The 26605-nt window shown below is 48.5% G+C and overlaps 1 protein-coding gene across 2 annotated transcripts; it reads left to right on the top strand.

Moving 5' to 3' along the window:
- On the top strand, positions 1-22342 carry NSUN2 (NOP2/Sun RNA methyltransferase 2). 2 transcript variants are annotated; one of them, XM_081825861.1, is made up of 16 exons: positions 1-408; positions 3503-3574; positions 4330-4414; positions 5774-5966; positions 7845-7919; positions 8962-9092; positions 11873-11946; positions 12569-12699; positions 13090-13186; positions 15512-15690; positions 15929-16021; positions 16718-16853; positions 17151-17231; positions 17387-17525; positions 18742-18781; positions 21486-22342. In XM_081825861.1, the coding sequence occupies exons 2-16, from the start codon at positions 3533-3535 to the stop codon at positions 21799-21801; spliced, it is 1812 nt and encodes a 603-aa protein (XP_081681987.1). In that variant the 5' UTR covers positions 1-408; positions 3503-3532; the 3' UTR covers positions 21802-22342. The 2 variants fall into 2 exon arrangements, with proteins under 2 accessions (XP_081681987.1, XP_081681986.1); XM_081825860.1 differs by having other exon boundaries at positions 15506-15690.
- The last annotated feature ends 4263 nt before the right edge of the window (positions 22343-26605 follow it).

Raw genomic sequence — 26605 nt, 5'->3', positions numbered from 1 at the left:
TACATGGTGAAGAGCAGAGGAGTCTCCATTTTCTCATCTGTTCTTGAACATTCATCATTGCAATTTTATGGTAATGTCGTATATATATCTCTTCAAGCCACCCGGCTCTCCTGTTTCTGCCTGGTTTATGATATAGTTAGACATCCTGCAGTCTTGGCCGACTGTACGAAGAGGATCGTGGATGTGAGGAAGTAGAGCAAAATTGGGTGTCTAGTTAGTATATGATCTGTAAAAGCAGAAAGTTGTTAAGAGAGCACTTTAATATATATAATCCGTGGATGCTTTATTTTCTTTTTGGTCAGGTATCCTGAAGAACTTGCCTGGCACACAAATTTAAGTCGAAAAATCTTGAGAAAGTCTCCACAATTGGAAAAGTTTCACCAGTTTCTGGTTAGCGAAACCGAATCTGTGAGTAGATTTCTTTAGATTTGTTGGTTCCCTTGAAGCTTGAAATGTGCATGAGTATCTTGGTTATATTTTGTCCACACGTGTCACCGGGAGCGACGAGGTAGATACGGCGTATGGAAAAGTGTGCTTGTCATCTTTAATTTCTGAGGACTCCTAAAGCTGCTCTCGTCTTTTTTTTAAAAAATTTTTTATTGTTATGTTAATCACCATACGTTACCTCATTAGTTTTTGATGTAGTGTTCCATGATTCATTGTTTGTGCATAACACCCAGTGCTCCATGCAGAACGTGCTCTCCCCAATACCCATCACCAGGCTAACCCATCCTCCCACCCCCTCCCCTCTAGAACCTTCAGTTTGTTTCTCACAGTCCATAGTCTCTCATGGTTCGTCTCCCCCTCCGATTATCCCCCCTTCTTTCTTCCCCTCCTGCTGTCGTCGTCTTCTTTTTTAAAACGTGTAATGTATTATTTGTTTCAGAGATACAGGTCTGTGATTCAACAGTCTTGCATAATTCACAGTGCTCACCATAGCACATACCCTCCCCAGTGTCTGTCACCCAGCCACCCCATCCCTCCCACCCCCCCACTCCAGCAACCCTCAGTTTGTTTCCTGGGATTAAGAATTCCTCATATCAGTGAGGTCATATGATACATGTCTTTCTCTGATTGACTTATTTTGCTCAGCATAATACCCTCCAGTTCCATCCACATCGTTGCAAATGGCAAGCTCTCATTCCTTTTGATGACTGCATAATATTCCATTGTATATATAGACCACGTCTTCTTTATCCATTTATCTGTCTATGGACATCTTGGCTCTTTCCACAGTTTGGCTATTGTGGACATTGTTGCTATAAACATCGGGGTGCACGTACCCCTTCAGATCCCTACATTTGTATCTTTGGGGTAAATACCCAGTAGTGCAATTGTACAGCTGCTCTCTTCTTTGGCCCGTCAAGTTGTGGAACTCGGGGAGGGTCTCAGCCACAGTTGTCCCCCTGATGTATCGTTTCCTTGCTCCTCCTGGGTCTGGCCAGCCATGGCGCTGGGCCAAGCAGCGCACTGCGCAGGGAGGCATCGCTCGGGAGAGGGGCCACTCCATCTGCTCCCACTTTGTTGTGTCTGTTCTTTCCGGGCTCCTGTCTCTGCTCCACCTTTGCCACAAAAAACCAACAAAATTTGACTTTGACAACTTTGGTTCTCCCACGACACCTTGTTTTCACCTTCTTTGCAATCCTGAATTCTTTGGTTCGGTTCGGTCCCTGAACTTCTCAGCTTTAGCCTCACAACTGCTCTCTCAGAGTAGCCGTTCCCTCCTGCCTTATGCAGTTAAACCAGGTACCTGCGTGTTTCGCTGTTGAACTTTTTGGTGTTTTGGAATTGTCACTCTGTCATTTAAAATCCGAGTTCCCCCTTCCTGTTCTCTAGTCTCCTTTTTCTAGCCAAGAAAACCTTTGTGTTTGCCTAGATGGTGTTCATTTCTTTTCATCCTGAGCTCCTGGGCGGGCTTGTAGGCTCCCTGTGGTTCCCACACATCTCCCTTTGAGGCCCTTGGCCCTGCCCCGTTCTCTCCGGCCGTGGTGGCGCTCTGTCCATTTAGGTGACCTGGTAAACTGGCCTCCTGCTTACCGGGGCTTTCCACCCTCTCCCCCAATCCCATAAGGGAGAAACAAAGCTAGGTGCTGCCCCATTCCTGATTCTGTCCTTGGGTCAGTACAAGAAGGGTTCTCTGGCTGCACTTTCCATCCAGATGTAAGGTCAGGTGAAGGTAAACTAAGAGAACAGTTCAGGTTTGAATTTCAGCAGAGCAGAGGGTTTGTGGTGAGCGAGTTCCACGTTGTTGGGCAGACTGGAGAGCCGCGTTTAGGTGGAGGAGATGGGAGGTGAGTGTCGGTAGCCTGGATTGCAGGGAACCGGTACAGGTTTTTGATCAGGCGTCGGTAGGGGGAGATGCTCTTGGGGGTATTCAGAGCCCCTTCAGAACATGCGTGGAAAGGAAGTGACTGACGGCTGGCTTGTCTAGTCAGGGACCCTGTCCCCGTACGGCTCAGATGCTTTGATAGAAAACCTGGATGAACGCAGGAGGCAGGCTTACCAGGATCGTACGTTTAACCTGGAGCCTGGAATCAGTGTGCCTGGTGAGTCGATGGAGATTCGGATAGTCTCCACAGACTCCTTGCTGGCCAGAAACCCACGAGGTGAACATCCGCAGGTTCGGCTGTGGGTCTGTGTCTGGTTTGGACAGACGCACAGGTGTGAGGTGAGCGGCGGCTGCCCGGATGGCTGTTGAGGTTCAGAAGAGCCAGGTTGTCATGGGGCAGAGGTCTCCTGGCAGCGGACGGCCTCTTGCTTTTTAAACGATGATTTCTGAGGCATTCAGTCTTACGGCGGGTGAACTAGATCAGTGATAGAGGCCAGTGCTGGAGCCCGTCAAGAACGTGTCTGAACAGACGTGTGTGTTAACAGACGCCCTGCCCACCGGCCAAGACCTAGAGGGCTGGTGGCTGAGTGGGGATGGTGGAACGTGGGAGCGCTGGCTGGGCTCTTCAACTTCTTGAGGGGCAGTTCTCGGGAGGACAAGGCAGACGTGGGCTCTTCCTACAAACAGGTAGGACTGATACAGAAGTTGCAGTTTTAGCTGAGAGGGACAAGTTGCTGCGAGTGGCTCTCTGTCCTGTGCTCGGGGGCTCGAGCACAGACCGCTCCCTGCTGCCGAGGGTATGGCGGTGCCCTCGTCCACGTCTGAGCTGCTCATCCAGCTTCCGCTCTTTCTCAAGAGGGCGAGCTGGCAGCATAAGCTTAAACTTCCCTTTCTTTTGTAAAATCCAGGATTATACCTGCATTTCTAATATTCTAACAGTAAGTTCTGCCATTTGTGGTTATTCTTCCTTAGCCTTTTAGGTAGCAGCCGTTTACCCACTAGGATAAAAGCCTGTACTGTTTACGTAATGTTCTGTGTGATAGTATTAACTGTTTTATTGCACGTATGAGGATCACGTGGTCTTTTTCTGTTGCATATGAAATAATGCCTAATACTGAAAATTTCTGCCTTTTTAAATATTGTTCCTGATTTTTTAAAATTTTACTTTCTAAGGGAAATATCAGTCGTCAAGAAGCCGTGAGCATGATCCCACCACTGTTACTCAATGCTCACCCTCACCATAAGGTACTGTATATTAAACAGAAAGTGGCTTTGTTTGTTGACACCTTTTTTTCTTAATATAATTCTTGGGTTTGCTTTTTTTTTTTATGCTTTTGATGGAGAATGCTGTGTTTTATTTTAGGTTCTTTTTTGCATTTTTGTCTTATTTAAATTTTACAACCCATGACTGTGTTTCTACTCTTTTAAAGTTTGCTCACTAATGTGTTTACTGCACAGATTATCGTCATCGGTCTTGACTGACTCAGTCAGATTGAAAATCGTGATGAACACGTCCTGAGAACTTGTTACATGCCAAGCATTGCTTTGTGCTCTTCTCATACATTAATTCATTTGGTTATCCACACATCCCCGTGAGGGTAGATGCTGTCCCTGTCCCTGTTTTTCCACATGAGGGAAAGGAGGCAAAGAAAAATAGAAGCAACTAGCTCAGGGTTTGGGGGCCAGCAAGTGGCTGGGCTATTTGAGGCCTGGGAGTTCTGTCCCTTACAGTGCTGCTTGCAGTTACTGTCCTTGCTCGTCCTCCCCTGAATTGAGTGCCTCCCCTGGTCTGTAGGGTCGTTCTGTTCTTGTGGAGAGAGTATCTTTCTCCTGAGATCCCTGGATGTTAAATATATCACGTTGTAGATTCCTTCTGTAAAGAAATGTATTTAAGTCTTAGAAATCAAAATATTAGGATGACTCATAAAATTGTTTTAAATTAAGTGTCGAATGTTTGAATTCTTAAAATAAAACCTCAAACATTTCTTGCTTTTTAATAGATCTTAGATATGTGTGCAGCGCCTGGATCAAAGACCACACAGTTAATTGAAATGTTACATGCTGACATGAATGTCCCTTTCCCAGGTATGCATTAGACTGCTCTGTGGAGGGTCGGAATGCCACTTGGCTGGGTGTAGATGAGGAAGAGATGGTAACACTGCTTGTGGGTTGGGTCTTTAAGTCTTCTGTGACAAGCAGATGGGTTTCTGTCCCTGAAAGTAGAACTGGACATTTCGCGTGCCACTGTGACTGGTTCCCAAACCAACGTGTTTGTACATCGGGGTGGGAGGGTGGCTTCATTCTAGAATTACGTGTGTCTTCTGTGAAAGTAAATGGTGTTTCTATATTAAGCCATAGTAGGTCGATTTCAGTTTGGATCTTCAGTAGTATCACTGTCATGTTGGGTTTTTGTGTTGGTCGGTTTTGTGGTGTCTCACTGCCCATGGGAGTGGCAGTAGAGTGTCGTGAAGAGCTGCTGTCAGGCCCGCCAGCTTCACATCCCCGTGCGGTAGGCGACAGTGCTGGACGTTGCATCCTGGACCTGGGGGTGTTCCGAGCTTGCAGAGGACTCAGACCATGGCTGTGATCCGCTGTCGCTGGTGCTCCTTTCTGGGGGTTCTCTGAAGACACCTGTCTGTGGTGGTGTTACTCTTCAAATGTTTTATCTGCTTCTATTTCCCTTTCTTTTGTTCAAGCCACCTGCTCTCCTTCTGTTCTAATGGGCATGCTTGTTTAGCTTTGTTTGTTCTAAGTGGTTTTTTTCTGACAAATAACTTTGTTTAAAAGGCTTCTTTATTCTTTTGTTTTTAATTATTTTTTCCAAATTAGTGGTAAAGAGCCTCTTTATTATCAGTGTTTTGCATTTCATATTTTCTTAAGAGCGATCTTGACTATAAAATGTTTTTAGGCGTATGTGCCTTTTTGCCGGTGGTGGAACCAGAAATGAGAAGAGGCTGCACCCGGGTTTTAGCCAGGGGGTCAGACCAGAATCGCCCAGGCAGCCTTCAGGAGGAGCCTGGGCCCCACCCCAGAAACCTCATTCACGGGGTCGAGAATGGAGGCCCAGCATACATGTGCAGTATTTTAAACACTTGTCAGGGGATTCTGTTGTCTCCTACCCCTTTCTCTCTCCGCTCTCTTTGTTTTAATTGTTACTAAAAGTAATAGAAAAGATGTTTCTGGCATAATAATTGTTACAAAGTGAGTAATTGTTGAATAGTTGAAAAAATAGATCTTGCAGTTTTAGAATTTTATGTGATCATAAAAATCTATGCTGAGCCATCTTTTTGGACTACTTAGCTTATTCTGGCAAATCTTATGCTTGGGTCTTAAAGTTTGGTGGATTGCTGGTTCTTGAAGTCTGCCAACCAGGAGCATATGTATTTCAGAAAATTATTCTACTTATGTTGCATTTCACCTGACGCTATAACTTTATGTTCTCAGAGGGGTTCGTCATCGCGAATGATGTGGACAACAAGCGTTGCTATCTGCTCGTTCATCAGGCCAAAAGGCTGAGCAGCCCCTGCATCATGGTGGTCAACCACGATGCGTCCAGCATACCTAGACTCAAAATAGATGTGAATGGGAGGAAAGAGATTCTCTTCTACGATCGCATCTTATGTGACGTCCCTTGCAGGTATTTATGTTATTAAGAAACCAAAAAGCCTAAAATCCACTAAGGAAATCAAATTAAATATAGACTGATGTGAATTTGCACACAAATACACACAGAGTTGTACACGTTCTCGTGGCAGCTGGTATGAAGACACAGACCCTGTGACCCTAAATTAGATGACAGACACTCAGAATTTCAGTGCCACCCAGCACAGCAGAACGAGGGTACGGAAGGAAGAGACACAAGATGGAACGGTTCTGTAGTCCTCACAGGGGCAGAGGAGATCCCTGAGGGGGTAGTAGCATCATAAGCTCTGTTGTCAATCCAGGAAATGATCGTTAGGAATGATGGTTCCTCCCTTTCCTGATTCTGCCTCATTCTGGAGGGATACGGAATCACACTGGGTTTTCTTGACAAGTCTTCTGTTACTCAGCACGCTGCGATTTAGGAGTTCAGACCTTTGAGAAACTCACTGTGCCTGTATTTGTACACATATATTTCTTCAAATTTTATGTGTAAGTATTAGATTGTTAGCGTTTACCTGTAAGAGAATTTTATGGATAATTTTATGAGTCGGGCTATATCCAGTGGGCTGTCCCACACAGAGCAGGGGAAGGGCAGCTGCATGGGTGAGTTTTTATGGAATAACTGAGTTTTTCCAGAAAGAAAAGGAGAAAACTAAAGATCTGTCTTAAGTTCCCAGAGGCAGTGACGTAGGCCATGGTCACCTTGTGAGCACACGAATTTGTCGAGCTGGGAGTGCAGAAATCACCACAGAACTCTGTTAGCATGGAATGTGGTGCTTCCATAAGACGCCCGCTACCACATTCCATCGCGTTTAAACCACAGCAGACTGCCTGCTTGTGACAACTCATTGTGAGAGCTGCAAGTCGGTAGTATGGATAGGATGGCACTTCAAAATTCTTGCAAGAACGCCTTGTGAAATAAAACTTAAAATGGGTCATGAGCCACAGCTGTCTGATTTTCCTTTAGCTCAGATGTTTTCCCATTCCTGTGCTCTTTTGACCAGAAACCTGTAACTCACTTCTTGTGTCATCTTGGAGAATGCAGGGACCCTCTGAGCACCACGTTGTAAGCTGAGGAAATCCTAAATATTATGGTAGAATTTTAAGCCACCACTGTACCAGCAAGTGGTGGTTTGAAAGCCATTATATCTGATAGGGCATTTTCATTCTCCTGTAGACCCTTCCCCTCAAGACAGTTAACTAGACCACCGAGGGAGATTAAACTCTACAGAAAGCCAGCTGATCCAGAAAAAAATGGATAGTTAAAGTCAGATGTGGACAGAAAGATAAATTGATCAAGTCTGTATTATAAAATTTACATGGAAATAATTTCCATTAAGTAGAAGTAGAAAATCAAAAATGTTTAACTGATGCATAGAAAAATCTTCATAAAGAAGTTAAATTGGCTTAATTGAATTTGCTGTGGAAAATCCCTTATGAGTATAAGTTTACCATTACTCACGTAAATCTGATTAAAATGCCACTATTGATTAACCGAGTTGTTAAGTAGCAGGATCCAAATGTCTTCACAGTTCTGTGTCTTAGGTCTGAAAATTAGTTTTGCTAGGATTTCTCTCAAATGGAAGCAAATTGATACATCTATAAGTCTTGAATGAGGTTATCTGTTCAATTCTGTTATTTCCTCATCTAATTGAAAATTAAAGTATAATTTAAAAGTTTTAATGTCATTAGTGTCCCTAGAGCAGAAATAGAAAGTTGATGGTAGTTTGTGAGAATTTAGATGGTGTTCTAATTGGTGTGTATAATAATAAAAATACCCATTTTGTAATTAGCTTGGATATGACATAATGGTTAAACTCTAATCCGTCTACCTGGTCAGAGTTTTTAAGTTCTTAAATATCTTCCTTTCTAGTGGAGATGGCACTATGAGAAAAAACATTGATGTCTGGAAGAAGTGGACGACCTTAAATAGCTTGCAGCTGCATGGGTGAGTCAGGCTGTATCCGGTGGGCTGTCCCACACAGAGCAGGGGAGGGCTATCGCTGCATTTGGGGACAGCATCTGGAGCTGGACTTGTTAATGGTCACTGTTGAGAGAGTTTGGGTCCGTATCAGAAGTAGTTATTTTCAGAATCTCTTCAGAGTAGTAAACTGAAGACTGTATGTATACATTTCAGGTACACATTTATCAAAAGTGCCTTTTATGACAATTTCCTGTAACATTTCAAGACCTGTTTCCCGTGAAATGACCACTTACCTTTTACTGTCTCACTCGTCTTCATTCTGTTTTCTGGTCTTTTGTGTTGAATTATTTTAACATTTTGATCTCAAATACTTACTGTCTTTAAAGACAATTTGGAAAATTCTTAAAAATAGAAGAAAGAGAAGATCTCGTAACTCAAAGATAACTTCTGTAATGTCTGGTGCGCTGTACTGTTTTTCTGTGCATACCAGTCTTGAGTGTATGGTCTTCAGGGCTATGGATTCTTTTTTTCATTTAACATTAGAATTCTGCATTCTTAATTATAGAATTGTGGGTAGTCTACAGTGTACTAATGAATATTCACTGTAAATAACTCCAGCAGGAGATTTTGTTTCTCTGTTAAATACTTTTTAACTGTTTTCTTGTGAAATAGATACTAGGATTAGAATGTACAAAGGGACATAAGTTGTTCATAGAAAGAAAAGTTAAATGTATGTACAGATATGGAGGCTTTTTAATGATGAGACTCACATAATATATTGACTTCAGTCACTAATCAGCTTTGTGCTTTGCTTTTCGGAAGGGCTAACAGAATAGTAAATGCATTGTTTATATAGAGAGATGCTTTTTTGATTGATATGAAACACCTCATGGGTTTACTGTAACTTTGTTTAGAATCTTAAAGAGTTCTTTTTGTGGGAATTGTTTATTTTGTGTTTTATTATAAGTCTGTCATAAAAACGTGTAATAAATATGTGGTATAATGGGTGCTGTGTGTGCTGCATGGATAGGTTTGGTCTCAGGGTGACCTAGTATCCAACCCTTAGCTTACAGCTGCGGATCGCAACACGCGGTGCTGAGCAGCTGGTGGAAGGCGGTAGGATGGTGTATTCTACGTGTTCACTAAACCCCGTTGAAGATGAAGCAGTCATAGCATCTTTGCTGGAAAAAAGTGAAGGTAAGTGTGCGGGACAAAAGATTGAAAATCTTTGTATGAGATTTTCAAAAACGTTGTTGATTGCCATAGTATATATTCACATAGACCTTTTCAGGCATTTGCTAGTATGATTAGCCTATAAACGCTGAAGCAAGCTACCCTTACTTACAAACATGCTTATGTAATGATTTTGTCATATTTAATGAATTATGACGATTACCTATTTGGTATCTCTTAAGTTTGAAAAATTATGCCAGTCCTTATCACAGTCGTTTTTTTGAAAAAATCTTAGTTGTGGAAAACACTTGTAAATGGAAGTTTACTGTCGTTTTAACTATTTTTAAATGTGTGTTTTGATAGTGTTAAGAACGCTCATGTTGTTCTGTAGCCAATCTCTAGAGCTCCTTATCTTGCAAAGCTGAAATTATGGACCCATTACACAACTCCCCATTTTCCCACCCCATCATCCTCTTTGCTGTCTCTGAGTTTGATCACTCTAGGGATCTCACGGGTGGAATCAGATCGTACTTGTCTTTTTGTGGACTGGCTTATTCCACTTAGCACACTGTCCTCAAGGTTCCTCCGTGTTGTAGCCGGTGTCTGGATCTCCTTCCTTCAGCCCTGAAGGCTCAGGATGCCCCACTGTGTGCATGCGCTACATTCTGTCTCCCCATCGTCTGTCCGGGGACACTTGAGGTGCTCGCTGTTTCAGTCCTTATGGCGGGTGCTGAGATGACATGGCTGCACACGTAGCTCTTTAGGATGCTGCTTTCAGGTTTTGGGGTGTATATTGTGTGGAATTGCTGGATGATACGATTCTGTTTCATTTTTGGGGCTCCCCCATGCTGTTTTCCACAGCAGCTGCACCGTTTTACATTCGCACCGACAGAGCACAAGGGTTCCCACTTCTCCACAGCCTTGCCGGCTCGGCTCTTGTTACTTTCTGCTTTCTTGATTGTAGCCATTCTAACGGGCGTGAGGTCTTAGCACACCGTTCTATACGAGAAACCGGACAGGTGGTATGAAATGTTTTTAAACGATAGTTTCCATAATGGTTTGATGTAAAATATCTCTTCTTAAAGTTTTTACCGGTATGGTAATTTTTCCCACCATAGTCTCCTTAAAGCCAATAATGAGGGATTTCAGACCAGGATTCCAGAATGGAATGTTTCCACATTTGCTACACACGTGTTGGAAGGAAGTTGGAACATACATACCGAGACAAGTACCCACAGCTGTCTCGGCTTCCAGTTACCTTGTTTGCAGTGGCTGACTGACCTGTAGTTTGCCCTCTAGTTGTTCTCGCCTTCGGAGTCCTTGAGATTGGAACTTAGCATGTTGTGATTTTGTTTGGCTCTGCTTAAGTCGGGCTGTGTAAGGCTGTGATTTCTGAATGGTGTTCTTTGTAGGGTCGTAGTCTCCACGTTTGTGGTGGGACTTCATTTCAAAGGCTTATGAAGAGAAGGACTGATGACATTGAGTGGTGACTGTAACCGCAGGTGTCCTTTGCTGCGTCATTTTTTCTTACTGGGCAGGCGGGGTTCCACTCTGGGTTTGCTGCGACAGCCATCTTTCTGCATGTGGTGGTTTCAGACCGCAGTGTAGTCTCCGTCTCCATTGTCTGTCAGGCGTCGTGTGTAGGCATGGCTTCATGGAAGAGTGGTTCTTTGCTGAGCCTTGCACTTGACAGTGACTGAGGATTTGGGAGGAGTGAAGTCCCCACCCGAAGGAGCTCAGACCTGGCTGCAGGCAGAGCGGCTGATAAGCATTCAGTCTGCACACACGACCATCGTCGGCTATCCTGACCCCCACGGTGGCAGGGGTCACTGTTGAGCCCTGCCTGGGCAGGGTGTGCGGGACAAAGCTAATTTCTGCAAACCTGCTCTGTTATTTAGTGTTTGCTTTTAGAAGTAAGAATATTCAGATAGAATAGTACAAGTCAGCACAGTGTTTTCGTCAGAGATTTCTTACGAGGACACCTCTGCCTTGAGGACTCTTTTGTTTTATTTTTATAATCGTCTGAGCGTTTCATAGCTTCTGTGGAGCTTTGTTGGATTTTCCTCTTCTGTGAGGCTGTGCAGTCTGTATCCGTGATGTGTGGCTGGAGGTATGTTTGAGAGGGTTCCCATCGTGGCCCCATCTTACAGCTTCTTACGAGCTTGTTACTGTGCACACCTGTTTTTAAAGCTGGGCTGTTGCCCTGCTGCACAAGTTTCGAAAACTAACTTGGGCCTGGAACAGAATGTTTACAAATTTTCACGGTTCACTTTAAATGTTACTTTTTGGTTCTGGGTTGTTTACTAGAGTAAAGGCATGAAGACCCACGTCCTCTAGCTGGCGTGTGTCTAGAAGCCAGAAGTGGGTCGAATGCTCGGAGTCCTAGCCTCGTGGTGTGATTGCAGGGGGCTGCCACGGGGCTCACGTCGGGCACTCCGTGGGACTCTGCACCTGCCGCGTGTCTCTGCAGCTTCGTTGGCAGTAACTCACGTGCCACCAGTGTCCCTCATTTCAAGGGTACGACTAGTGACCTTCAGTGGGTGTCTGTGCACAGCCATCCCCACCGGCCAGGCTTTGGCCGGTTCTGACCCCCCACGGAGTGCTCTGAGGGCCTGTGTGCGCTCCCTGCCTGTGCCGCCCCCGCCCCCGGAGCCGAGGCGCTGCTTTCCGTCCCCGTGGAATTGCTCTCCCTGGACATTTCGTAGAAATAAAACCACACGGAATGTGATCTTTCGCATCTGGTTTTTTTCACGGGGCATAATATGGAAAATTATTGTTATTATTATTATTATTTTTGTATGTAGGTGCTTTGGAGCTTGCTGATGTCTCTTCTGAGTTGCCAGGACTAAAGTGGATGCCTGGAATTACACACTGGAAGGTAATCTTTCTGGGAGGACTCTGGCTCCTAAGAGCAGGTACAACTTGCCAGGCTTGTCAGAGTCGTGAACGTTTTAAATTAAAGCAGCCACATTTGGGTAACGTCAGTAAATATTACTTTTGGTTGTGCAGTCAGCTTTGGTTTAGAGTTAATTTTCAAATTCTGTTGAATGACAAATGGTACAATTCTACAAATATTTTTCTCTGGCAATGGGGAAGTTTCCCTGCCTTTATCCTGCACTTAGAAATCAGCGTTGTGTATTCTCATCCCCGTAAGTGTAGCTCTGCTGTATTTTTATTACTGGCTGGGATTCAAGCTTCGTTTCCAATATGAAACCATTTACTTTTCAGTTTTAGACCAGAAACTACCTGAGGGTTGTTAAAAAACAAAACAAAACAAAATAAAAAAAACCTACATGGAAAGTGCTCTTTTACAAAATGATTGTTCTGTTTGATGGAATACAAGATCGTCTCATTTTTCTCTTCCCACTGAGTCTCAGCTTTGGAGAGCGATGAGAGTTGCCGTTTATCATGTTTGAGCGCATTTACATTAGCACCCTGCGATTTTCGTATTATTAGGTAGTGCTGTGATTTGGAGTCCTGCCGTCTCTCTCCTTTTGCAGGTAATGACGAAAGACGGACAGTGGTTTACGGAGTGGGAAGATGTTCCTCACAGCAGACATACCCAGATCCGGCCCACTATGTTCCCACCAAAGGACCCCGAGAAGTTACAGGCGATGCATCTAGAGCGTTGGTGAGTTTGTAAGGCTTGCAGAGGTTTGGGAAGGTGGGGAGTTGGGGCCCTCCGGCATTCCCGCGAGGCCTGGGCCATGCGTGTGGTTGACTCAGGGTGTGAACGTGCCAGCAAGAAAGAAGCTTGCATTTCCTGTTAGCTGTTGGCATTGAGCCTCCCTAAGTATAGCCAGCGGTGAGGGCCCAAACGCTCGAACTTCGCATACTACCTCAAGTGTGTACGCAGCCCACGCGGCCGTCCCATGAGTGCGGGTTGCGGGAATACTGACCAGAAGACACGACTTTTCTGTCACAGGTCATCTTTGCAGTTTTTGTCTTAATACTAAAAGAATATATTTTGAATCAGTTAAAAAGTGTGCATTGTGGGGTTTTTTTTTTTTTTTTTTTCCAGTCTTAGGATATTACCACATCATCAAAATACTGGAGGGTTCTTTGTGGCAGTATTAGTGAAAAAGTTTTCAATGCCCTGGAATAAACGTCCACCAAAGGTAAGCATGTGGCATATCATGTAAGCTTTCTGTGCATTCCGGGCAGACACTGACGGTGGTCAGTGGAACAGTTTTTGGGTGTGGAGAGCAGCTGAGCATGAGCATGTGTGTGGTGGGGGTAGGGATTCATTTAAATTTTGAGTTTTCCAAGAAAGCAGCAATGTCTTAAAGGACAGATCCATGAAAAAGGCATACTTGGGGGATTACATTCCTTCTGCATCTTAAATTCAGTTATTTAATAAAAATTGAAAGACATAATGACTGCTCTGTGGCTCAGAGTTAGAGCCCCCCAAGCTGGCTTCTGTGCTCTGGTCCCTGGGGGTTGGTTCAGTTGAGCCCATTGCAGATGACAGAACTCTGCCAGCCTCAGGCCAGCCTGTCTTCCCGTGGGGGACAGTGACAGAGACTTTGTCCAGGCCTGGCTGAAAAGGAGACAGAGAAGGCCCGAGCCATCCTAATGGGTTGTTGTAGGAGGCCCTGAAGCAGGGAGGGTGAGTAGGAGGGCAGCCTTTCAAGTCTTTCCATGTAACGTCTGCTGCCCTCCTCTTTTATCAACATGACATTTATCTCGCTAGTTTATGCCTCAGCCTTTCCGTAATGTCAGAACATGGCTGGGGTCACAGTCTGAAAGTCAGTATTTCTTCCAGATGAACGCTTACAAAGGAGGACAAGAATGCTTAGGCTTTGCAGAGGCAGAAAGGAGAGTGGTCCTGGGGTATGGCTAACCCGCATGAACGTTTGCGTGTCCGGCCCCACCGCTGGCCCAGGAGTGGAACCGGCATGTCCGGGCAGGCGCTGTGCTGGTTGTGGGAGGTTGGAGAGTGTCTGGACTCTCCTTGGCCCTGGACTCCTGGGTCAGGAACTCCGAGCAGCGCTGTCATCGACATGGAGTGCCAGCTACATGTGTACCTTCCACGGTCTTGCAGCCACTTTTTTAAAAGTGCACACAGGGGCACCTGGGTGACTCAGTTGGTCTGCCTTCGGCTCAGGTCATGATCTTGGGGTCCTGGGGTCGAGCCCCATGTTGGGCTCCCTGCTCAGTGGGGAGTCTGCTTCTCCCTGTCCCCATCGCTCCTGCACGCTCGTGCTATCTCAGATAAATAAATCTTTAAAAAATAAAGATAACTAAAAGTGCAAGGAAAAAAGCGAAATTTTAGTATTTTATTCATTCCGGTATACTTAAAATTTTCTTTTGTTGTATCATATAAGAAGTTCTTAGTGAGTTTTTTTCCGTGCTTTCATACTGAGTTTTTAAAGCCATGTGAATTTACAGTCTGAGCTTCCTCATCCTTGCGCTGGTCACGGGGCGGCTCAGGCAGATTGCTTGTCTTCAGGACGCCCCGATGTGGAAGTGAGGGGACCTGTAAGCACAGAGCTGGCATTCCAGCCGGGGAGGCCGAGCTGCTGGTGTTCGACAGAGAGAGCGCAGAAGCAGCCTGGTGGGGAAGGGGCCCTGGAGCCGGGCTGGGAGGGGCGAGGATCAGCATTTCCAGGAGCTGGAGGGGCAGGGCCCAGGCCATCGCCACTGGGGCACGGTGTGTGGGTGACCGTTTTGTCTCTGTTGTCTTTTACCTTTAAGTAAAAGCTCTTTTCTGGGAGGTGGTGTTGCATTGCATGGAGTCCCAGCAGCTCGTCTGCTTTAGAGCTTTGTCAACTTGGGGAGTGGGTTCCACTTTTCTGAGGCCACGTGTCTTCTAATTTCATCAACCCTGTGACTTGTTAGGACGTGTCGTTTTAAATAACTTTTTATATAGTATTTTGTTTAAATTGCATATTGAGCAGTTTCCGTAAGTGAACCGTTGTGCTCATTTTTTAAGCCAGATACTGTGGCCCCAGTTCCGAAGTTCGTTCGTTGTTCTACAGTTGCTTCTGCGCTCTGTGGGGTGCCCTGGGCCTGCATCCGGGCACCGTGTGTCCGGGGCGGTGGCACTGGCCTTCCCAGGCTGCACTTACTGACATGTGTGTCCTGGCCCTGTCTGCTGCTGCGGGATCGTGTTTGGCCCGTTTTCATCCTTGAGCGTGCCTGGCACACGGCAGGTGCCCAGTAGCGTCTCTGAATGCGGATGTGCTGGCTGCGTCTTCGGCCTGTACTGGGAAATAGCCTGCACGTGCTCTTTGTGGGATTAGGGGGGAAACCGTGCCCACGACTTCTGTGTATAATAGCAAATAGACTGAAGATACTTCCAAAACACTCTGTTGCCTCTGTATGTGAAATGCCTTAGAGATATACGATGGGTTTTGTGTCGTGAGTGTTCATTTTTTTGCGGCAGTGTAAAGTGGGTTGCCTTGGAGTGTAGATGCACTTGTCCCCTGTTGAAGCTGCAGGGCGAGCCGGTGGAGCCCAGAGAGCCTGTGCGGTCCAGCCCTGCACACCCCACGGAAGGAGCAGCTGCGGACCCCGCTGAGCTGGAGAGTAAACCCATCAGTGGGATGGACGACACAGACATAACGGAAAGACCCGAGAACGTAGAGAACAGCGGAAGTAAGAAGGACGGAGTGTGTGGGTAAGAGAAGGGGTCCTGTCTGCACCCTCGTGTCTTCCAGCCCCTTAGCTTGCAGGGGCGCGGGGCCGTCCTGCAGCAGGTGGGTGCCACTGTGTGTGGCCGGGGGTCGCGTGCATGCGGAGAGCCCGGGGCCACGCAGGGTTGAGGAGGAGGGCCAGCAGGCAGGGGGAGTGCACTGCTGGCCTGTCACCTTAGGACTGATTACAGTGCATGTTTCTTGTCCCGATTCCCTCCTCAGTCCTCCTCCATCTAAGAAAATGAAGTTGTTTGGATTTAAAGAAGATCCGTTTGTGTTTATTCCTGAAGATGATCCATTATTTCCACCTATCCAGTAAGGATTAATTGAACCTACTAAATTCTTGTTATAACTGTGTAACTGGTCACATTTAGCCATATATTTTTATTTAGTTCAGTATAACACCTTTTTTTCCTCGTCACGGCTTGGTAGAGTTGGGTGACACTTCAGAGAGTGTACGGTGAGCTGCCAGAGACTGTAAAGTGGCTGGGATGGGGGCGGGGGGGGCGGGGGGACTGGACTGTGGCCCTGAATGTCAGTCCCCCGGCGGAGCTTCCAGACCCGTGGCCGCCTGCCCAGGTCCTGTGTGGGACGTGGAGACTGGGTCTGGGTGGGAGCTTGGGGACCCCAGCTGGAAACTTCTGGGTGGAACAGAGGGGAAAGGTGCTTAGGATAACGGGCTCCGGTTCATCTCTTCTGCTTAGTTAAGTCTCAGTATCCAGTCACCGCGGTGAGCGCTTGTGCTGCCCTGTGGCTCGTGACCTTTTTCTGTGGGCATCGGTGTTGCCAGGTCCCTGGAGCAGCAGCGGGAGAGGGAAAGTGTGCTTGTCAGTGAAGGTCCCTGCTCTAGTTTGCGGTGACCTCCATCAAGTGTGGATGTTGGGCGAGCGCGGCAGGGCGCGAGTGCCCTGAGCCGCAGATGAGAACCCGAGCTCCGTTGGGAGAGAGACCGTGCTGGAGGCACCTGTCGCGTTTGAACCAAACTCGTAAGCAGCTCTGTCTCGTTCGTAGGAAGTTTTATGCATTGGATCCTTCGTTCCCGAAGATGAATTTGTTGACTAGGACTACGGAAGGGAAGAAAAGGCAGCTCTACATGGTCTCCAAGGAGCTGAGGAATGTGCTGGTGAACAACAGCGAGCGGATGAAGGTGCACGCACTAGGGGGCCTCTGCTCTAGCTGGGGTGGAGGTGGGCTCGGGCGACGGCTTTCCCGGTGTCATGTCTGCTGTGCTGATCGGTAGTCCACAGCAGCCACACTAGACCAGCCTCCTCTGAGGGCATCAGTGAGGCTATGAGAACCCCGACTTAGTCAGACTTGTAAGCTCTTCCTTTTCTTCTTCCCTTCCCTACTCGCAGCTCTGCCTCCTTGGGGCACAAGGGGTTATTTTCATTGAATATTCAGCTTTTATTTATATGTGTGTGTCATCTCACTGTCTCACTTGCAGGTTATAAACACTGGAATAAAAGTGTGGTGTCGGAATAACAGTGGTGAAGAGTTTGATTGTGCTTTCCGGTTGGCACAGGAGGTACTTTGGGGCATAGACTTAGTAGCAGCCGGTGGTCAGCCCACGGGCGTGGGTGCCGCGCGGGGAGGTGGGGGCTGGGGACACGTGTGGAAAGGCCTCGGGGACAGCGGGTGATTGTCCTCATTCATGATGGTGGCCTCTCTTTACTCCCACAGGGAATATACACGCTGTATCCGTTTATTAATTCAAGAATTATCACTGTATCAATAGAAGATGTTAAAATTTTATTAACCCAGGAAAATCCATTTTTTAGAAAACTTAGCAGTGAGACCTACAGCCAAGCCAAGGACTTGGGTAAGCCGTTGGACTTGCATTGAGGCGTGACTTGTCCTCGTAAAGACAACGAAGACGTGGGTGTGCAAGCTTGTTAGAGCTTTCTCAGTCTTAGATTTTAGTACGTCGTGCCTTGCTCTCTACTGCTTCTCGTCAGCTCCAGAGGGCTTTGTGGGGACAGAGGCACATCTCAGCGTACCCAGGGCCAGAGGCACCCCTCAGGTTGCCCTGCTTCCCCCAGCCACGTGGAGGCCTGTGCCGCCCACCAGCCCACAGGTGTCTGCATGTGTTGGGCCCTGGCCGTCCCGCGAGCCAGAGCCCTGAGTGCCCGCGGCCTAGCAGGGCCCCGCGGGGACGCAGGGCACAGTGCTCGGGCTTGTGTGCGTCCCGTCCTGAGTCGCAGGATGCTAACCAGCACAGACTACCGCGTTTGCTTGGCATCCCATCAGCCAGGTTAGAGCAGGCTGCAGGTGTTGCCAGGTTCTCCCGCGGCTTGGCCGGCCCCGCAAAGGAGATGCTCGGTCACGGCGTTTTCACGTTTTATAAACTTCCACTTCAGAATTATTCTAGTGATATTTTCACCTAAGAACAAAAATAATTCCACCAAGAATTCTAATTTTTTCTTTTCATTCTTGTTGATTTTTTATAACTTTGTTCACTGTTTCTGGCTCAGCTGGCCCAAAAGCTGCTCAAATCAAGTTACTGCAGTTCTGTGGTTGTATGTTTTATGTCCGAAACTGAAAGATACAAAACATGCTGTGTGGAATCTGTCTCCTGGTGTCTCAGGCAGGAGCTGCATCTAAAGTAGAGATTATTTTAAAGGATAAAGGGACCATTTGCACTTGTTTTCTTCTTTGTCTTAATCTCATAGTTAGATGGTTGGGGTATAATTTTTGACATTTTTTATGTGTGTTTCATGCTGTTTCTGGAAGTTGGAGCAATTATTTGTTTAATCTTGAATTTTGAGAATTAACCAGTAGTTAACTGCGGGCTCCCTGCTGCTGAGAGAGACTTTCTGAGTATTTTCACCTAAACCCTACTGGTCTGATGCAGTCCCCTGCCACATTGCCTGGTCTGCTTGGTGCTCGGCTTGCTAGTGGCTCTATGTTTTTAGAAAGAAGGTCCTCTTTTCTCCATGGAGATCCTGAGGACCAAGAGTGCGGATTGTTTGCTGCCCTCTCTCCGCAATGCTGGACACACAAACAGCTTCGCCAACACATGTCTGTTTCTCTTCCAGCCAAGGGGAGCATCGTCCTGAAGTACGAGCCAGACCCTACGTAAGTGTGGGTGCTCCCGCCAGTGGGGGGACTGTAGATGGTCGTGGGAGCCTCTGATGAGCATTCTCTTGAAGATAGTGTTGTAGAAATTTTAGAACAAATATTATTATGTACATGATTAGACATATATAATTATGTATTATATATTAATATATATGTCATATATATCTAATTATATATCATCGCTAGAATACTCTCTTACAGAACATTCAGCTCAGGCCAAAATTTTCATTTAGAGAATAAAACGTGCAGTACTGCTTCTCTGTGCCTGAGAAATCTAGTTCTGATTTTTGTCTTAAACAGAATGAAGTAAAGGTTGAAAGTCGAGAGAGAGTCTTTCCGTCTCTACCGTGGGTTCACCCCGGGTCTATGGGTTCCGTGTTTCGCACGCGTCAGGCGGCAGGGTTCTAAGGCAGGGGTGAGGGTTTGCTCCCGCGTGACCGCTGTCCTGTGGTGCTCACAAGTACCCACGCAGCCCTCAGGAGTCTGCGGAGAGTAGGCCCTGAGGGTCAGCGCTGGCCAGAGCGGCTGAAGAGCTGGGGAGCTGGTCGGGATTTGTACCCAGGTCTGGTTTCACGTGTCGCAGCCACCTCTTTCTAAAGTAAAATACCACTTCCAAGGGGAGGAAAGAAAACAGCACAGGGCTGGAGAGGGATTTGGGGGAGAGCTTAGGTGGAGCCGCGGACAGTTCTCTGGGAGGTGGTATTTGGCCAGACTCTGGTGAGAAGGAAGTGGAGAAGCACCAGCCCTGAGGAAGGAATGAGCTAGAAGGCAGCCTGCGTGGGGCTGGCAGAGGAGGACAGGCCCGAGCCCCCCTGTGTGGTCTCCACCGCCTCCATCTGCCGTGAAGACAGTAGCCTGGGCGTGGGCCTGAGTGTGCGGGTGGGAGGCAGGGGTGCAGGGCAAGAGGGGGACAGCTGGGGCTGGGGCAGGGGCCTGGGCCCAAGGGTTGGCAAGAGCGGTGCACGTGGGGTCCGGCGGGGCTGCGTATAGGACGTCGCGCACACGAGGTGGGCTGTGGGTGGCGAGGGTGCAGGAGTGCCCAGGGTCGGCTTCTGGGTTGAGTTACACAGGTGTCATCCAGGAACGGGAAAGCGGGGGGAGAACGGACATACTGAATTTGAAAATGCTGGAATAGACAGCGGGAGACGGCCAGGCCGCTGTATGGAAGTTTTGGGTGTTAAGGGGAGAGGTCATTCCAGGCGTGGATCTTCGGGGCTCACGAGCGTGTTAGTGCTGCGTCAGCCACGGGCTCGATGCCGGAGCTCCGAAGGGCAGTGTAATGGGAACCGGGCTTTGCAGGCGCTCATGCCAGTGTCGGGGTCCAGGTCCGTGAGGTGGGATCAGCTAGGGGGGAGGCGCGAGGCAGGAGAGAGAAGACGCAGGGAGGAGCGGGGGGAGACGGGCAGTGCCCCACGCCGAGCTTCGGCAGCCGGCGCAGACCACGCTTGCCAGGCGTCTGCGGTACGCGACAGCGAGCGGGGATCTGCGGGGCGAGCGGCCGGGTTAGAGAAGGTCTACGTGGGCGACACTTCGGCCGGCTTCTGTGCTCGTGGAAAACCCAAGAAAAGGAAAACAGGCTGTGGGTTTCCGGGAGCAAGGGGCGGTGTCGCAGAAGCGCTTAGACAGGGACCCAGAAATGGGTTTGAAAGGTACGGAAAGGGTGTGCTCTTCCACTCACTCGCTCCAGGTCTGTGAGCCGGCGCGCATGCTGAGGCAGCTGCCGGAGCCCCTAGATCGAAAGACAGCAAGGGGTGGGCGTCGGGGCCTCTTGTCTGTTCCTGTCATCGTGTTTTCTCCGTGTATCGTCCCGACTTTCCCCGGGGAAGTATGGAAAGGTACTGAGGAGTTTCCCTCTCTTTTGTCGTGGTTTATGTCTCTCGGTGGTTCAGCCCCTTCTCTTTTGCTGTGTGTGTTTTTTTTAAATCTGATCAGAATCCTCCTGTGTTAGTTCTTTGGAACCTCTGCCTGCGACCCTGATGCCTGGCATCGCGTAGAGCAGGACGTAGGGTTGATTGAACGGGGCTCTAGGAGCCGAAATACTAGAGCAGAGTCACACCTGAAGGGAAACGATGATTTGCATGGTACTTGGGAAGGGGCACGTGAGTCACACGGTAACTGGCATCTCAGCCAAGGAAAGGGGACTCGAAGCCGCCTGGCGAGCAGGTGGGCACGTCTGTGCGGCAGGATCGAGCAGACTCAGGGAAGCAGGGGTGCTTTGGGCCCCGATAACACTGCATGCTGGAAACGGGCGAGCAGAGTGTTCTGGGGGCCCGTCCTATCATGTGGGTAACCGAGAAGAGTTGGGGTCACCCAGCCCAAAGTAGGGGAAGCACGGAGTGTCGGCAGCAAGGGCGGTCTGGCTCCCAGCGCGGCTCTGCAGACGTGAGGCCTCGCGGGTAGGTCTTCACCTTTGAGAAGATGGAAGTACTGGGAAATTCTAACGTTGGAAGTGTGTGTGAATTCTGGCTGTGGGGGTTATTCCATTAGGAGCTTTTAGAAAGAAAAACTGGCCAACATGAGCATGTTGAGAATATTTAGGACTTGAAGCAGGAGCTGATCTTCCTTGGAGAAAACCATCCGTAAGATCACAGACGAAAATGCTCCAGTGCTTTGGGCATGTTGTTTTCAGAAAGGTTGCCTTTTAATCCTTCAGTGCAGTTAGGAGGACACACGATACTCACACACAACCACTTTTTTGTAGGAAACCAGACACCCTTCAGTGTCCCATTGTGTTATGTGGATGGCGGGGAAAGGCCTCCATTCGGACTTTTGTGCCCAAGAACGAACGGCTTCATTATCTCAGGATGATGGGACTGGAGGTGTTGGCGGAAAAGAAGAAGGAAGGGACTGTTCTGGCTCAGGAGGGCGCAGGCAGCTCTGGGCCGCCGGAGGACGAGGAGAGTGCGGAGCATGGAGCGGAGCCGGCCGCCGGCGCGGACGCCAGCACGGACACCAGCGCGCACGCCGCCTCGGGTCCCTCGGACCCTGCCCCAGCGGAAGCCGCCCTGCCCCGGTGAGGAGGCCCCGGCACCGTCCGCACGGGCAGCCTGCAGGGGCCTCCGCCTCGGTGTTCAAGGCCAGGCCCGGAACTTCGGACCTGTAAGTACAGGTTTTTGAAGACTGGAGACGGATGGAATCATAGAACAGTCGTGAATGATCTCAGTACTGCTTTCATTTATTTTTTAGCTTTGTTAGAAGTTGCTCATTTTACTGTTTCTTTGGCAAAACTGGGTCGGTTGTGCCTGTGGCCCACGGTAGACTGTCACCATTAGTCTTACTCCTCCCAGGAAACAAAACTGCCCTTGCAGGAATTTTCAGGTCGCCTTTGTTGTGCCTATGTTGGTCTTAGGGTCCGGTGTTTCTTTTAATTATTATTTATAGAAAGAATCTATAACTCATCATGGGTCATTGGAAAACCATCCTGTAAATTTTAATAATTGTATCAAGTTGCGCATTAGCAGTGCGACATTAATGTATGGTGGGTTAACATCTGAGGTCTCAGATGACTTCTGTGCCTTTGTAATAAAAGGTAAAATAATAAACTCTTTTTTTCTCAGAGTACGCAGTCTCGTGATACTAATTGTGAGGGTTTTAGGTCTTTTTATTGAATGGAGTGTTTTGCAAGTCTAGGTTTTAAATGGGGTTGGGATCCTTGGAACATTGAAATAAATTATTAATGATGACGTGTATGTGTGTATGAGTTGTTTTTACTCTCGGTGAGGCAGAAGGAACAAACATTTTTGGGTAAATGGAAACGTTCAGCTTGTGAAAGGAATTTTAATGCGAAGGTTGCTCTCGAGGGAGTAGTTTGACGCAACAGGACGTGAAGCTTTTCCTGTGGGCTCCCCTCTTGTTCCATAGAGGGCAGCGTTCACACCTCCACTGCCAGGAGGGTCGGTGGGGGGGCGGTGCGGGCTGGGTTTGTCAAGGTGAGAAGCATCTGCAGCCCTAGCGGGGCTCCCTCGGGCACTGTTGTTAGGGGACCTGGAGGGGATACTCATGAGGCAGGTGCCGTGGGGCCGCCTTCCTTCATCACTTAGGAAGCCCCTGCTGTGTGTCAGGCAGGGTCCTGGGGCCTGGTGACACGGCTCACCCTCACGGCCAGTCTCAGCGTCGTCAGGAGAGTGTGGCGTGGCGAGCCTGCGTGTCTCTGTCCCCTAACGGGCACAGTGGTTAACAGCTGCGTTTTATCAATACCCCAGCTGAAACACTGGCAGCCCTGGCTCCCTTTAATGGAGCACGGTGGTTGGAAACTGAGGTCTGGAATTAGGTGTGTTCGTTGCTATGAGGTGTCATTTCTCACAGACCAGACAGAACTGGGAATTAAACGTCTCTGTGAACACACACAGCATACATAGAAACACGTGCATGTGAGTTTGTCGTTTAAACGAGTTGCCAGTTGTTTAAAGCCTGTCACAGCAATCCATCTGACTCCAGCCCATGCTCCATCTGTGTGGATCACCCCCCTCTGTATCAGATGGCCCTGATTTTCCCCACTGCATTTACTTATTTCTTCGGCCTTTGCATGTTCTAATCCCCTGCTTTGGCTGGCTCTGGAACACAGATCCAGACTCTCCCGTGCCCAGCTGTTCTGTCAAGGCCACACTTGACCATCCTTCCAGCTGCTTCCCTGGAGACCGTCCCTGATCAGGGCCAGCATGACGTTCAGCACCAACTAAAGGGAAGGGGAATCTGAGTTCTCTTGCAGTTTCTCCTCCAGACCTTCTTTACAATGGAGATCTCTGGCCCTACTTCGTAGAGATTCTGTTGCATGTGGCTGGCATGGACTCTAAACCCTACATCATTCTGCTGTGTGGCCAGGTTGAGGGACCGAGGGACCATTGGTTTGAATAGCTAGCTCATCTAACAATGTGACACTGTAACGACAAATTATGACCATTGCTGTTTTCTTTGCAGTAAGAGGGCTAACGTTTGTCTAGTTGAGGTGCTTTGCAAACATTCTTAAGTGCCGTTCTAAGCCACAGGCATGGTTAGATTGTCAGGACCAAATGCTGCGTGACAGTCAAGGTTGAAAACCAGCTATGTCCACACTGCCTCCTTTGGACGGAGAGCACCCTTGTGTGTTTGGACAGACCTCTTCCCAGTTTGACACATAAGCAAATGAGGCCTAGGCAGTAACAGCCGTCTGACAGGACGGTGCCTGGCCCCGCAAACGCAGTGTAAGTGATTTGCTTTGTGGAGAAACCACACAATCACTTGCACAGGGAAGACTTAATAGCATCGCTAACTAATGGGGTTGGAACGGTGAGGGGTTGGCTAGTAAAAACAGGATGCCGAGGAATATAGGAATGCCAGGAGGAAGAGCCATTGTGCTCAGCTAACAGCACCTCTCTCCCTGGGGTTTGGTGGGAGGGCTGGATAGCGGAGAAGTTGCTGCCGTTCTGGATCAGCGGAACTTGCTAGAAATCTGCCCCCTAGGCTACTGGGGAAATGCTTTTCAACAGAGGCGTGGGACTAGGAGAGCGGGGTGGTTCTCGGGACGGCGGCCGGCTGCCCTGCACGGCAGAAGCTACGGGCTGTGAGCAGCCCGGGGATGCAGGCACCAGGGCCAAGCAGCCGGAGGCCCGCTTCCTGACGTGTGTGCCCGGGGCTCCTGCAGCCAGAGCGCCCGTGGTGCGAGCTGGCCGGACGCACTTCAGGGGCCCAGACCCGTTGAGAGAGAGGGTAATGGCTGGTGAATATGGAGGCCTGAGACCATCGGTTGATGACTGACCTGTGACTCATTTAATCCAACAACCTCATAGAGGCGGAGGGAGGGCTGTTACCCACCCTGCTTACAGATACGAAAGTCAATAATCCGTCACAGAGTAAGTGACAAAGCCAGGAGCCCAATTTTTAAAAATGTCTTGACCAACCAGAGCAGAGTGGCTCAGTTGCGTCCCCTTCTGTGGACGAGCACAACAGCCACTTCGTCGTGATCTACTTTGAAGATTTTAGCAGCTTTTCAAAATTGCCAGAAATGAATGAAGCTACAGAAGGACAAAGGTCATGTTTAAGTGTGTCTTTTTTTTTCCTTTTTTTTGATTAAATCTGTTTAAAATCTCTAATAAGCTTTTTGTTTTCGTCAGATGTAAACTTGAACTGTTATCAAAGCAGAGACTTAATTAGGGTCCTCCTGGGTTGAGATAGGAATCGAATCTACACCTACAATTCCACTGCCTCCCAAACCCGAGTAACACTACAGTAACATTTTAACAAAGACAGGGAAGGGGGTGCAGACACTGCACAGCTCTGGAAGCTTCCGAGCAAACGGAAAGGCCGTCAGAGAAGAGAGCCAAGCCCCGTCCTGCCGTGGGAATGGCTGAGGAGCAGTCCTCGTGCCCCAAAGAATTCTGAAGTCTCAGACCTGGCTGGGTTCACAAAGCAGGTGGTTCTCTCCTGGGGGTGCTGGGCACAGTGGAGGGCAGGGGGGACAGCGGCTGTGTGCACACCTCCCCTCGCCTCCCGGAACGTGTGGGGCAGCCAGACCTTGGTCTCCCGGAGACCGTCGGAGGACGCTTTTCTGGAACCTGCCCAGTTCTAGAGAAAAGACTTAAAGATCGTGGCCTCACTATTGCATCTCTCAAGTTAGAGCCTGTCACATCCCCCTCGGAAAGGACAGGATGCCCCAACACACTGCTTCCCATCCCATATGCCATGTGGCCTCGTGCTAATCGGGAGCAGACCGCCACCAGGATTAGCGACATCTGACAACAGCTGTTGGCATCGAAGACAGGGACCAAAGCAAACAGGGACACGCAGCCAGGAGGAAGCATAGACACAGGTGGCAGAAAAGTTTTCAAAAATCCCTGTTACCGAAAAAGCTAAACAAAGCCTGATGAGACCGCTTACAAACCAAAAAAGAGGGTGCTGCTAACATGAACAATTACACTGAAAGCTTTTCTTCCAGTTTTAATCAACATTTTGGCAAGGGGCTTCTCCAGAAAGAAGGCTTCTCCAGAAAGAAGAACCATGGCAGGTCCGGCTGAAGAAGGTTCTCGTCCGTAGACGGACATGCTCGTGTGTGCCTGGGCCACCTCTGGAGTGGACCCGTGGGTCAGGAGACGGTGCTTGTTGCAGGTGGGCTAGAAGGGAGACACATTTTTCACTTAAGACCCTCCGTGCCCTTTGAACGTTGAAACACCTATTGAGACGAATAAAATAAATTTCCTAGAAAGAATGACAAATGCACATCACCTTGACCCAGTACAATGGCAGAAAACCAGAAGGACTCTGGTCCACGCGCGAGGAGCTGTGGTGAGCTAAATGAGCTCCTGGTGGACTAGAACCTAGGGATCACCCAGAAATGGAAGCGAGAAAGGCAAGGTGCAGGGAAGTGTGTTTACCCCACTGCCATCTGTGCAAACAGGGAGAAACACGTACTTTTGGAAGTGCACAAGCTAACTGAGGGAGGGTACAGAGGAGGTTGGCAGTACTGGTTGCCTTGTGGGGAGGGGATCTAGGGGGGCCGAGGCCAAGGTTATGATGGAGAGTTTGAACGCTGGACTCATTCAGAAAATGAATGTAAGTGATACAGGAGTGTGCATGCACATGTGAGTCCAGAGGGCAGAATTCTTGACGGCCGGCCGTGACCTGTGGTTCATGTTTCACATCAGTAAATGCAGTGGGTCACCGACTGCATGACCCTGGGCATGTTTCTTGACCTCACTGGGCCTCCATTTCCTCATCTGTGAAATGGGCATCATGATGGGGTGTGCTGGGAACTGAACTCGTGACTGTGTGGGATGCACTGAGGACAGCGGCTTGCAGCCGGGGTTTCAGGTGGGCACTGGGTTTTTAGGCTGAGGCTTAGAGGAAGCA

The sequence above is a fragment of the Leptonychotes weddellii genome, chromosome 7, assembly GCF_054177405.1.
Source record: "Leptonychotes weddellii isolate Sample4059 chromosome 7, ASM5417740v2, whole genome shotgun sequence".
Lineage (NCBI taxonomy): Eukaryota > Metazoa > Chordata > Mammalia > Carnivora > Phocidae > Leptonychotes > Leptonychotes weddellii.
This window is presented reverse-complemented; position numbering and strand designations above follow the sequence as displayed.

Coding starts and splice junctions, on each gene's coding strand:
- NSUN2 (XM_081825860.1), top strand. CDS start 3,533: ATGATCCCACCACTGTTACTCAATGCTCACCCTCACCATAAG. Junction 9,093..11,872: donor TTTGCTGGAAAAAAGTGAAG/GTAAGTGTGCGG, acceptor TTTTGTATGTAG/GTGCTTTGGAGCTTGCTGAT. Junction 12,700..13,089: donor GCGATGCATCTAGAGCGTTG/GTGAGTTTGTAA, acceptor TTTTTTTTCCAG/TCTTAGGATATTACCACATC.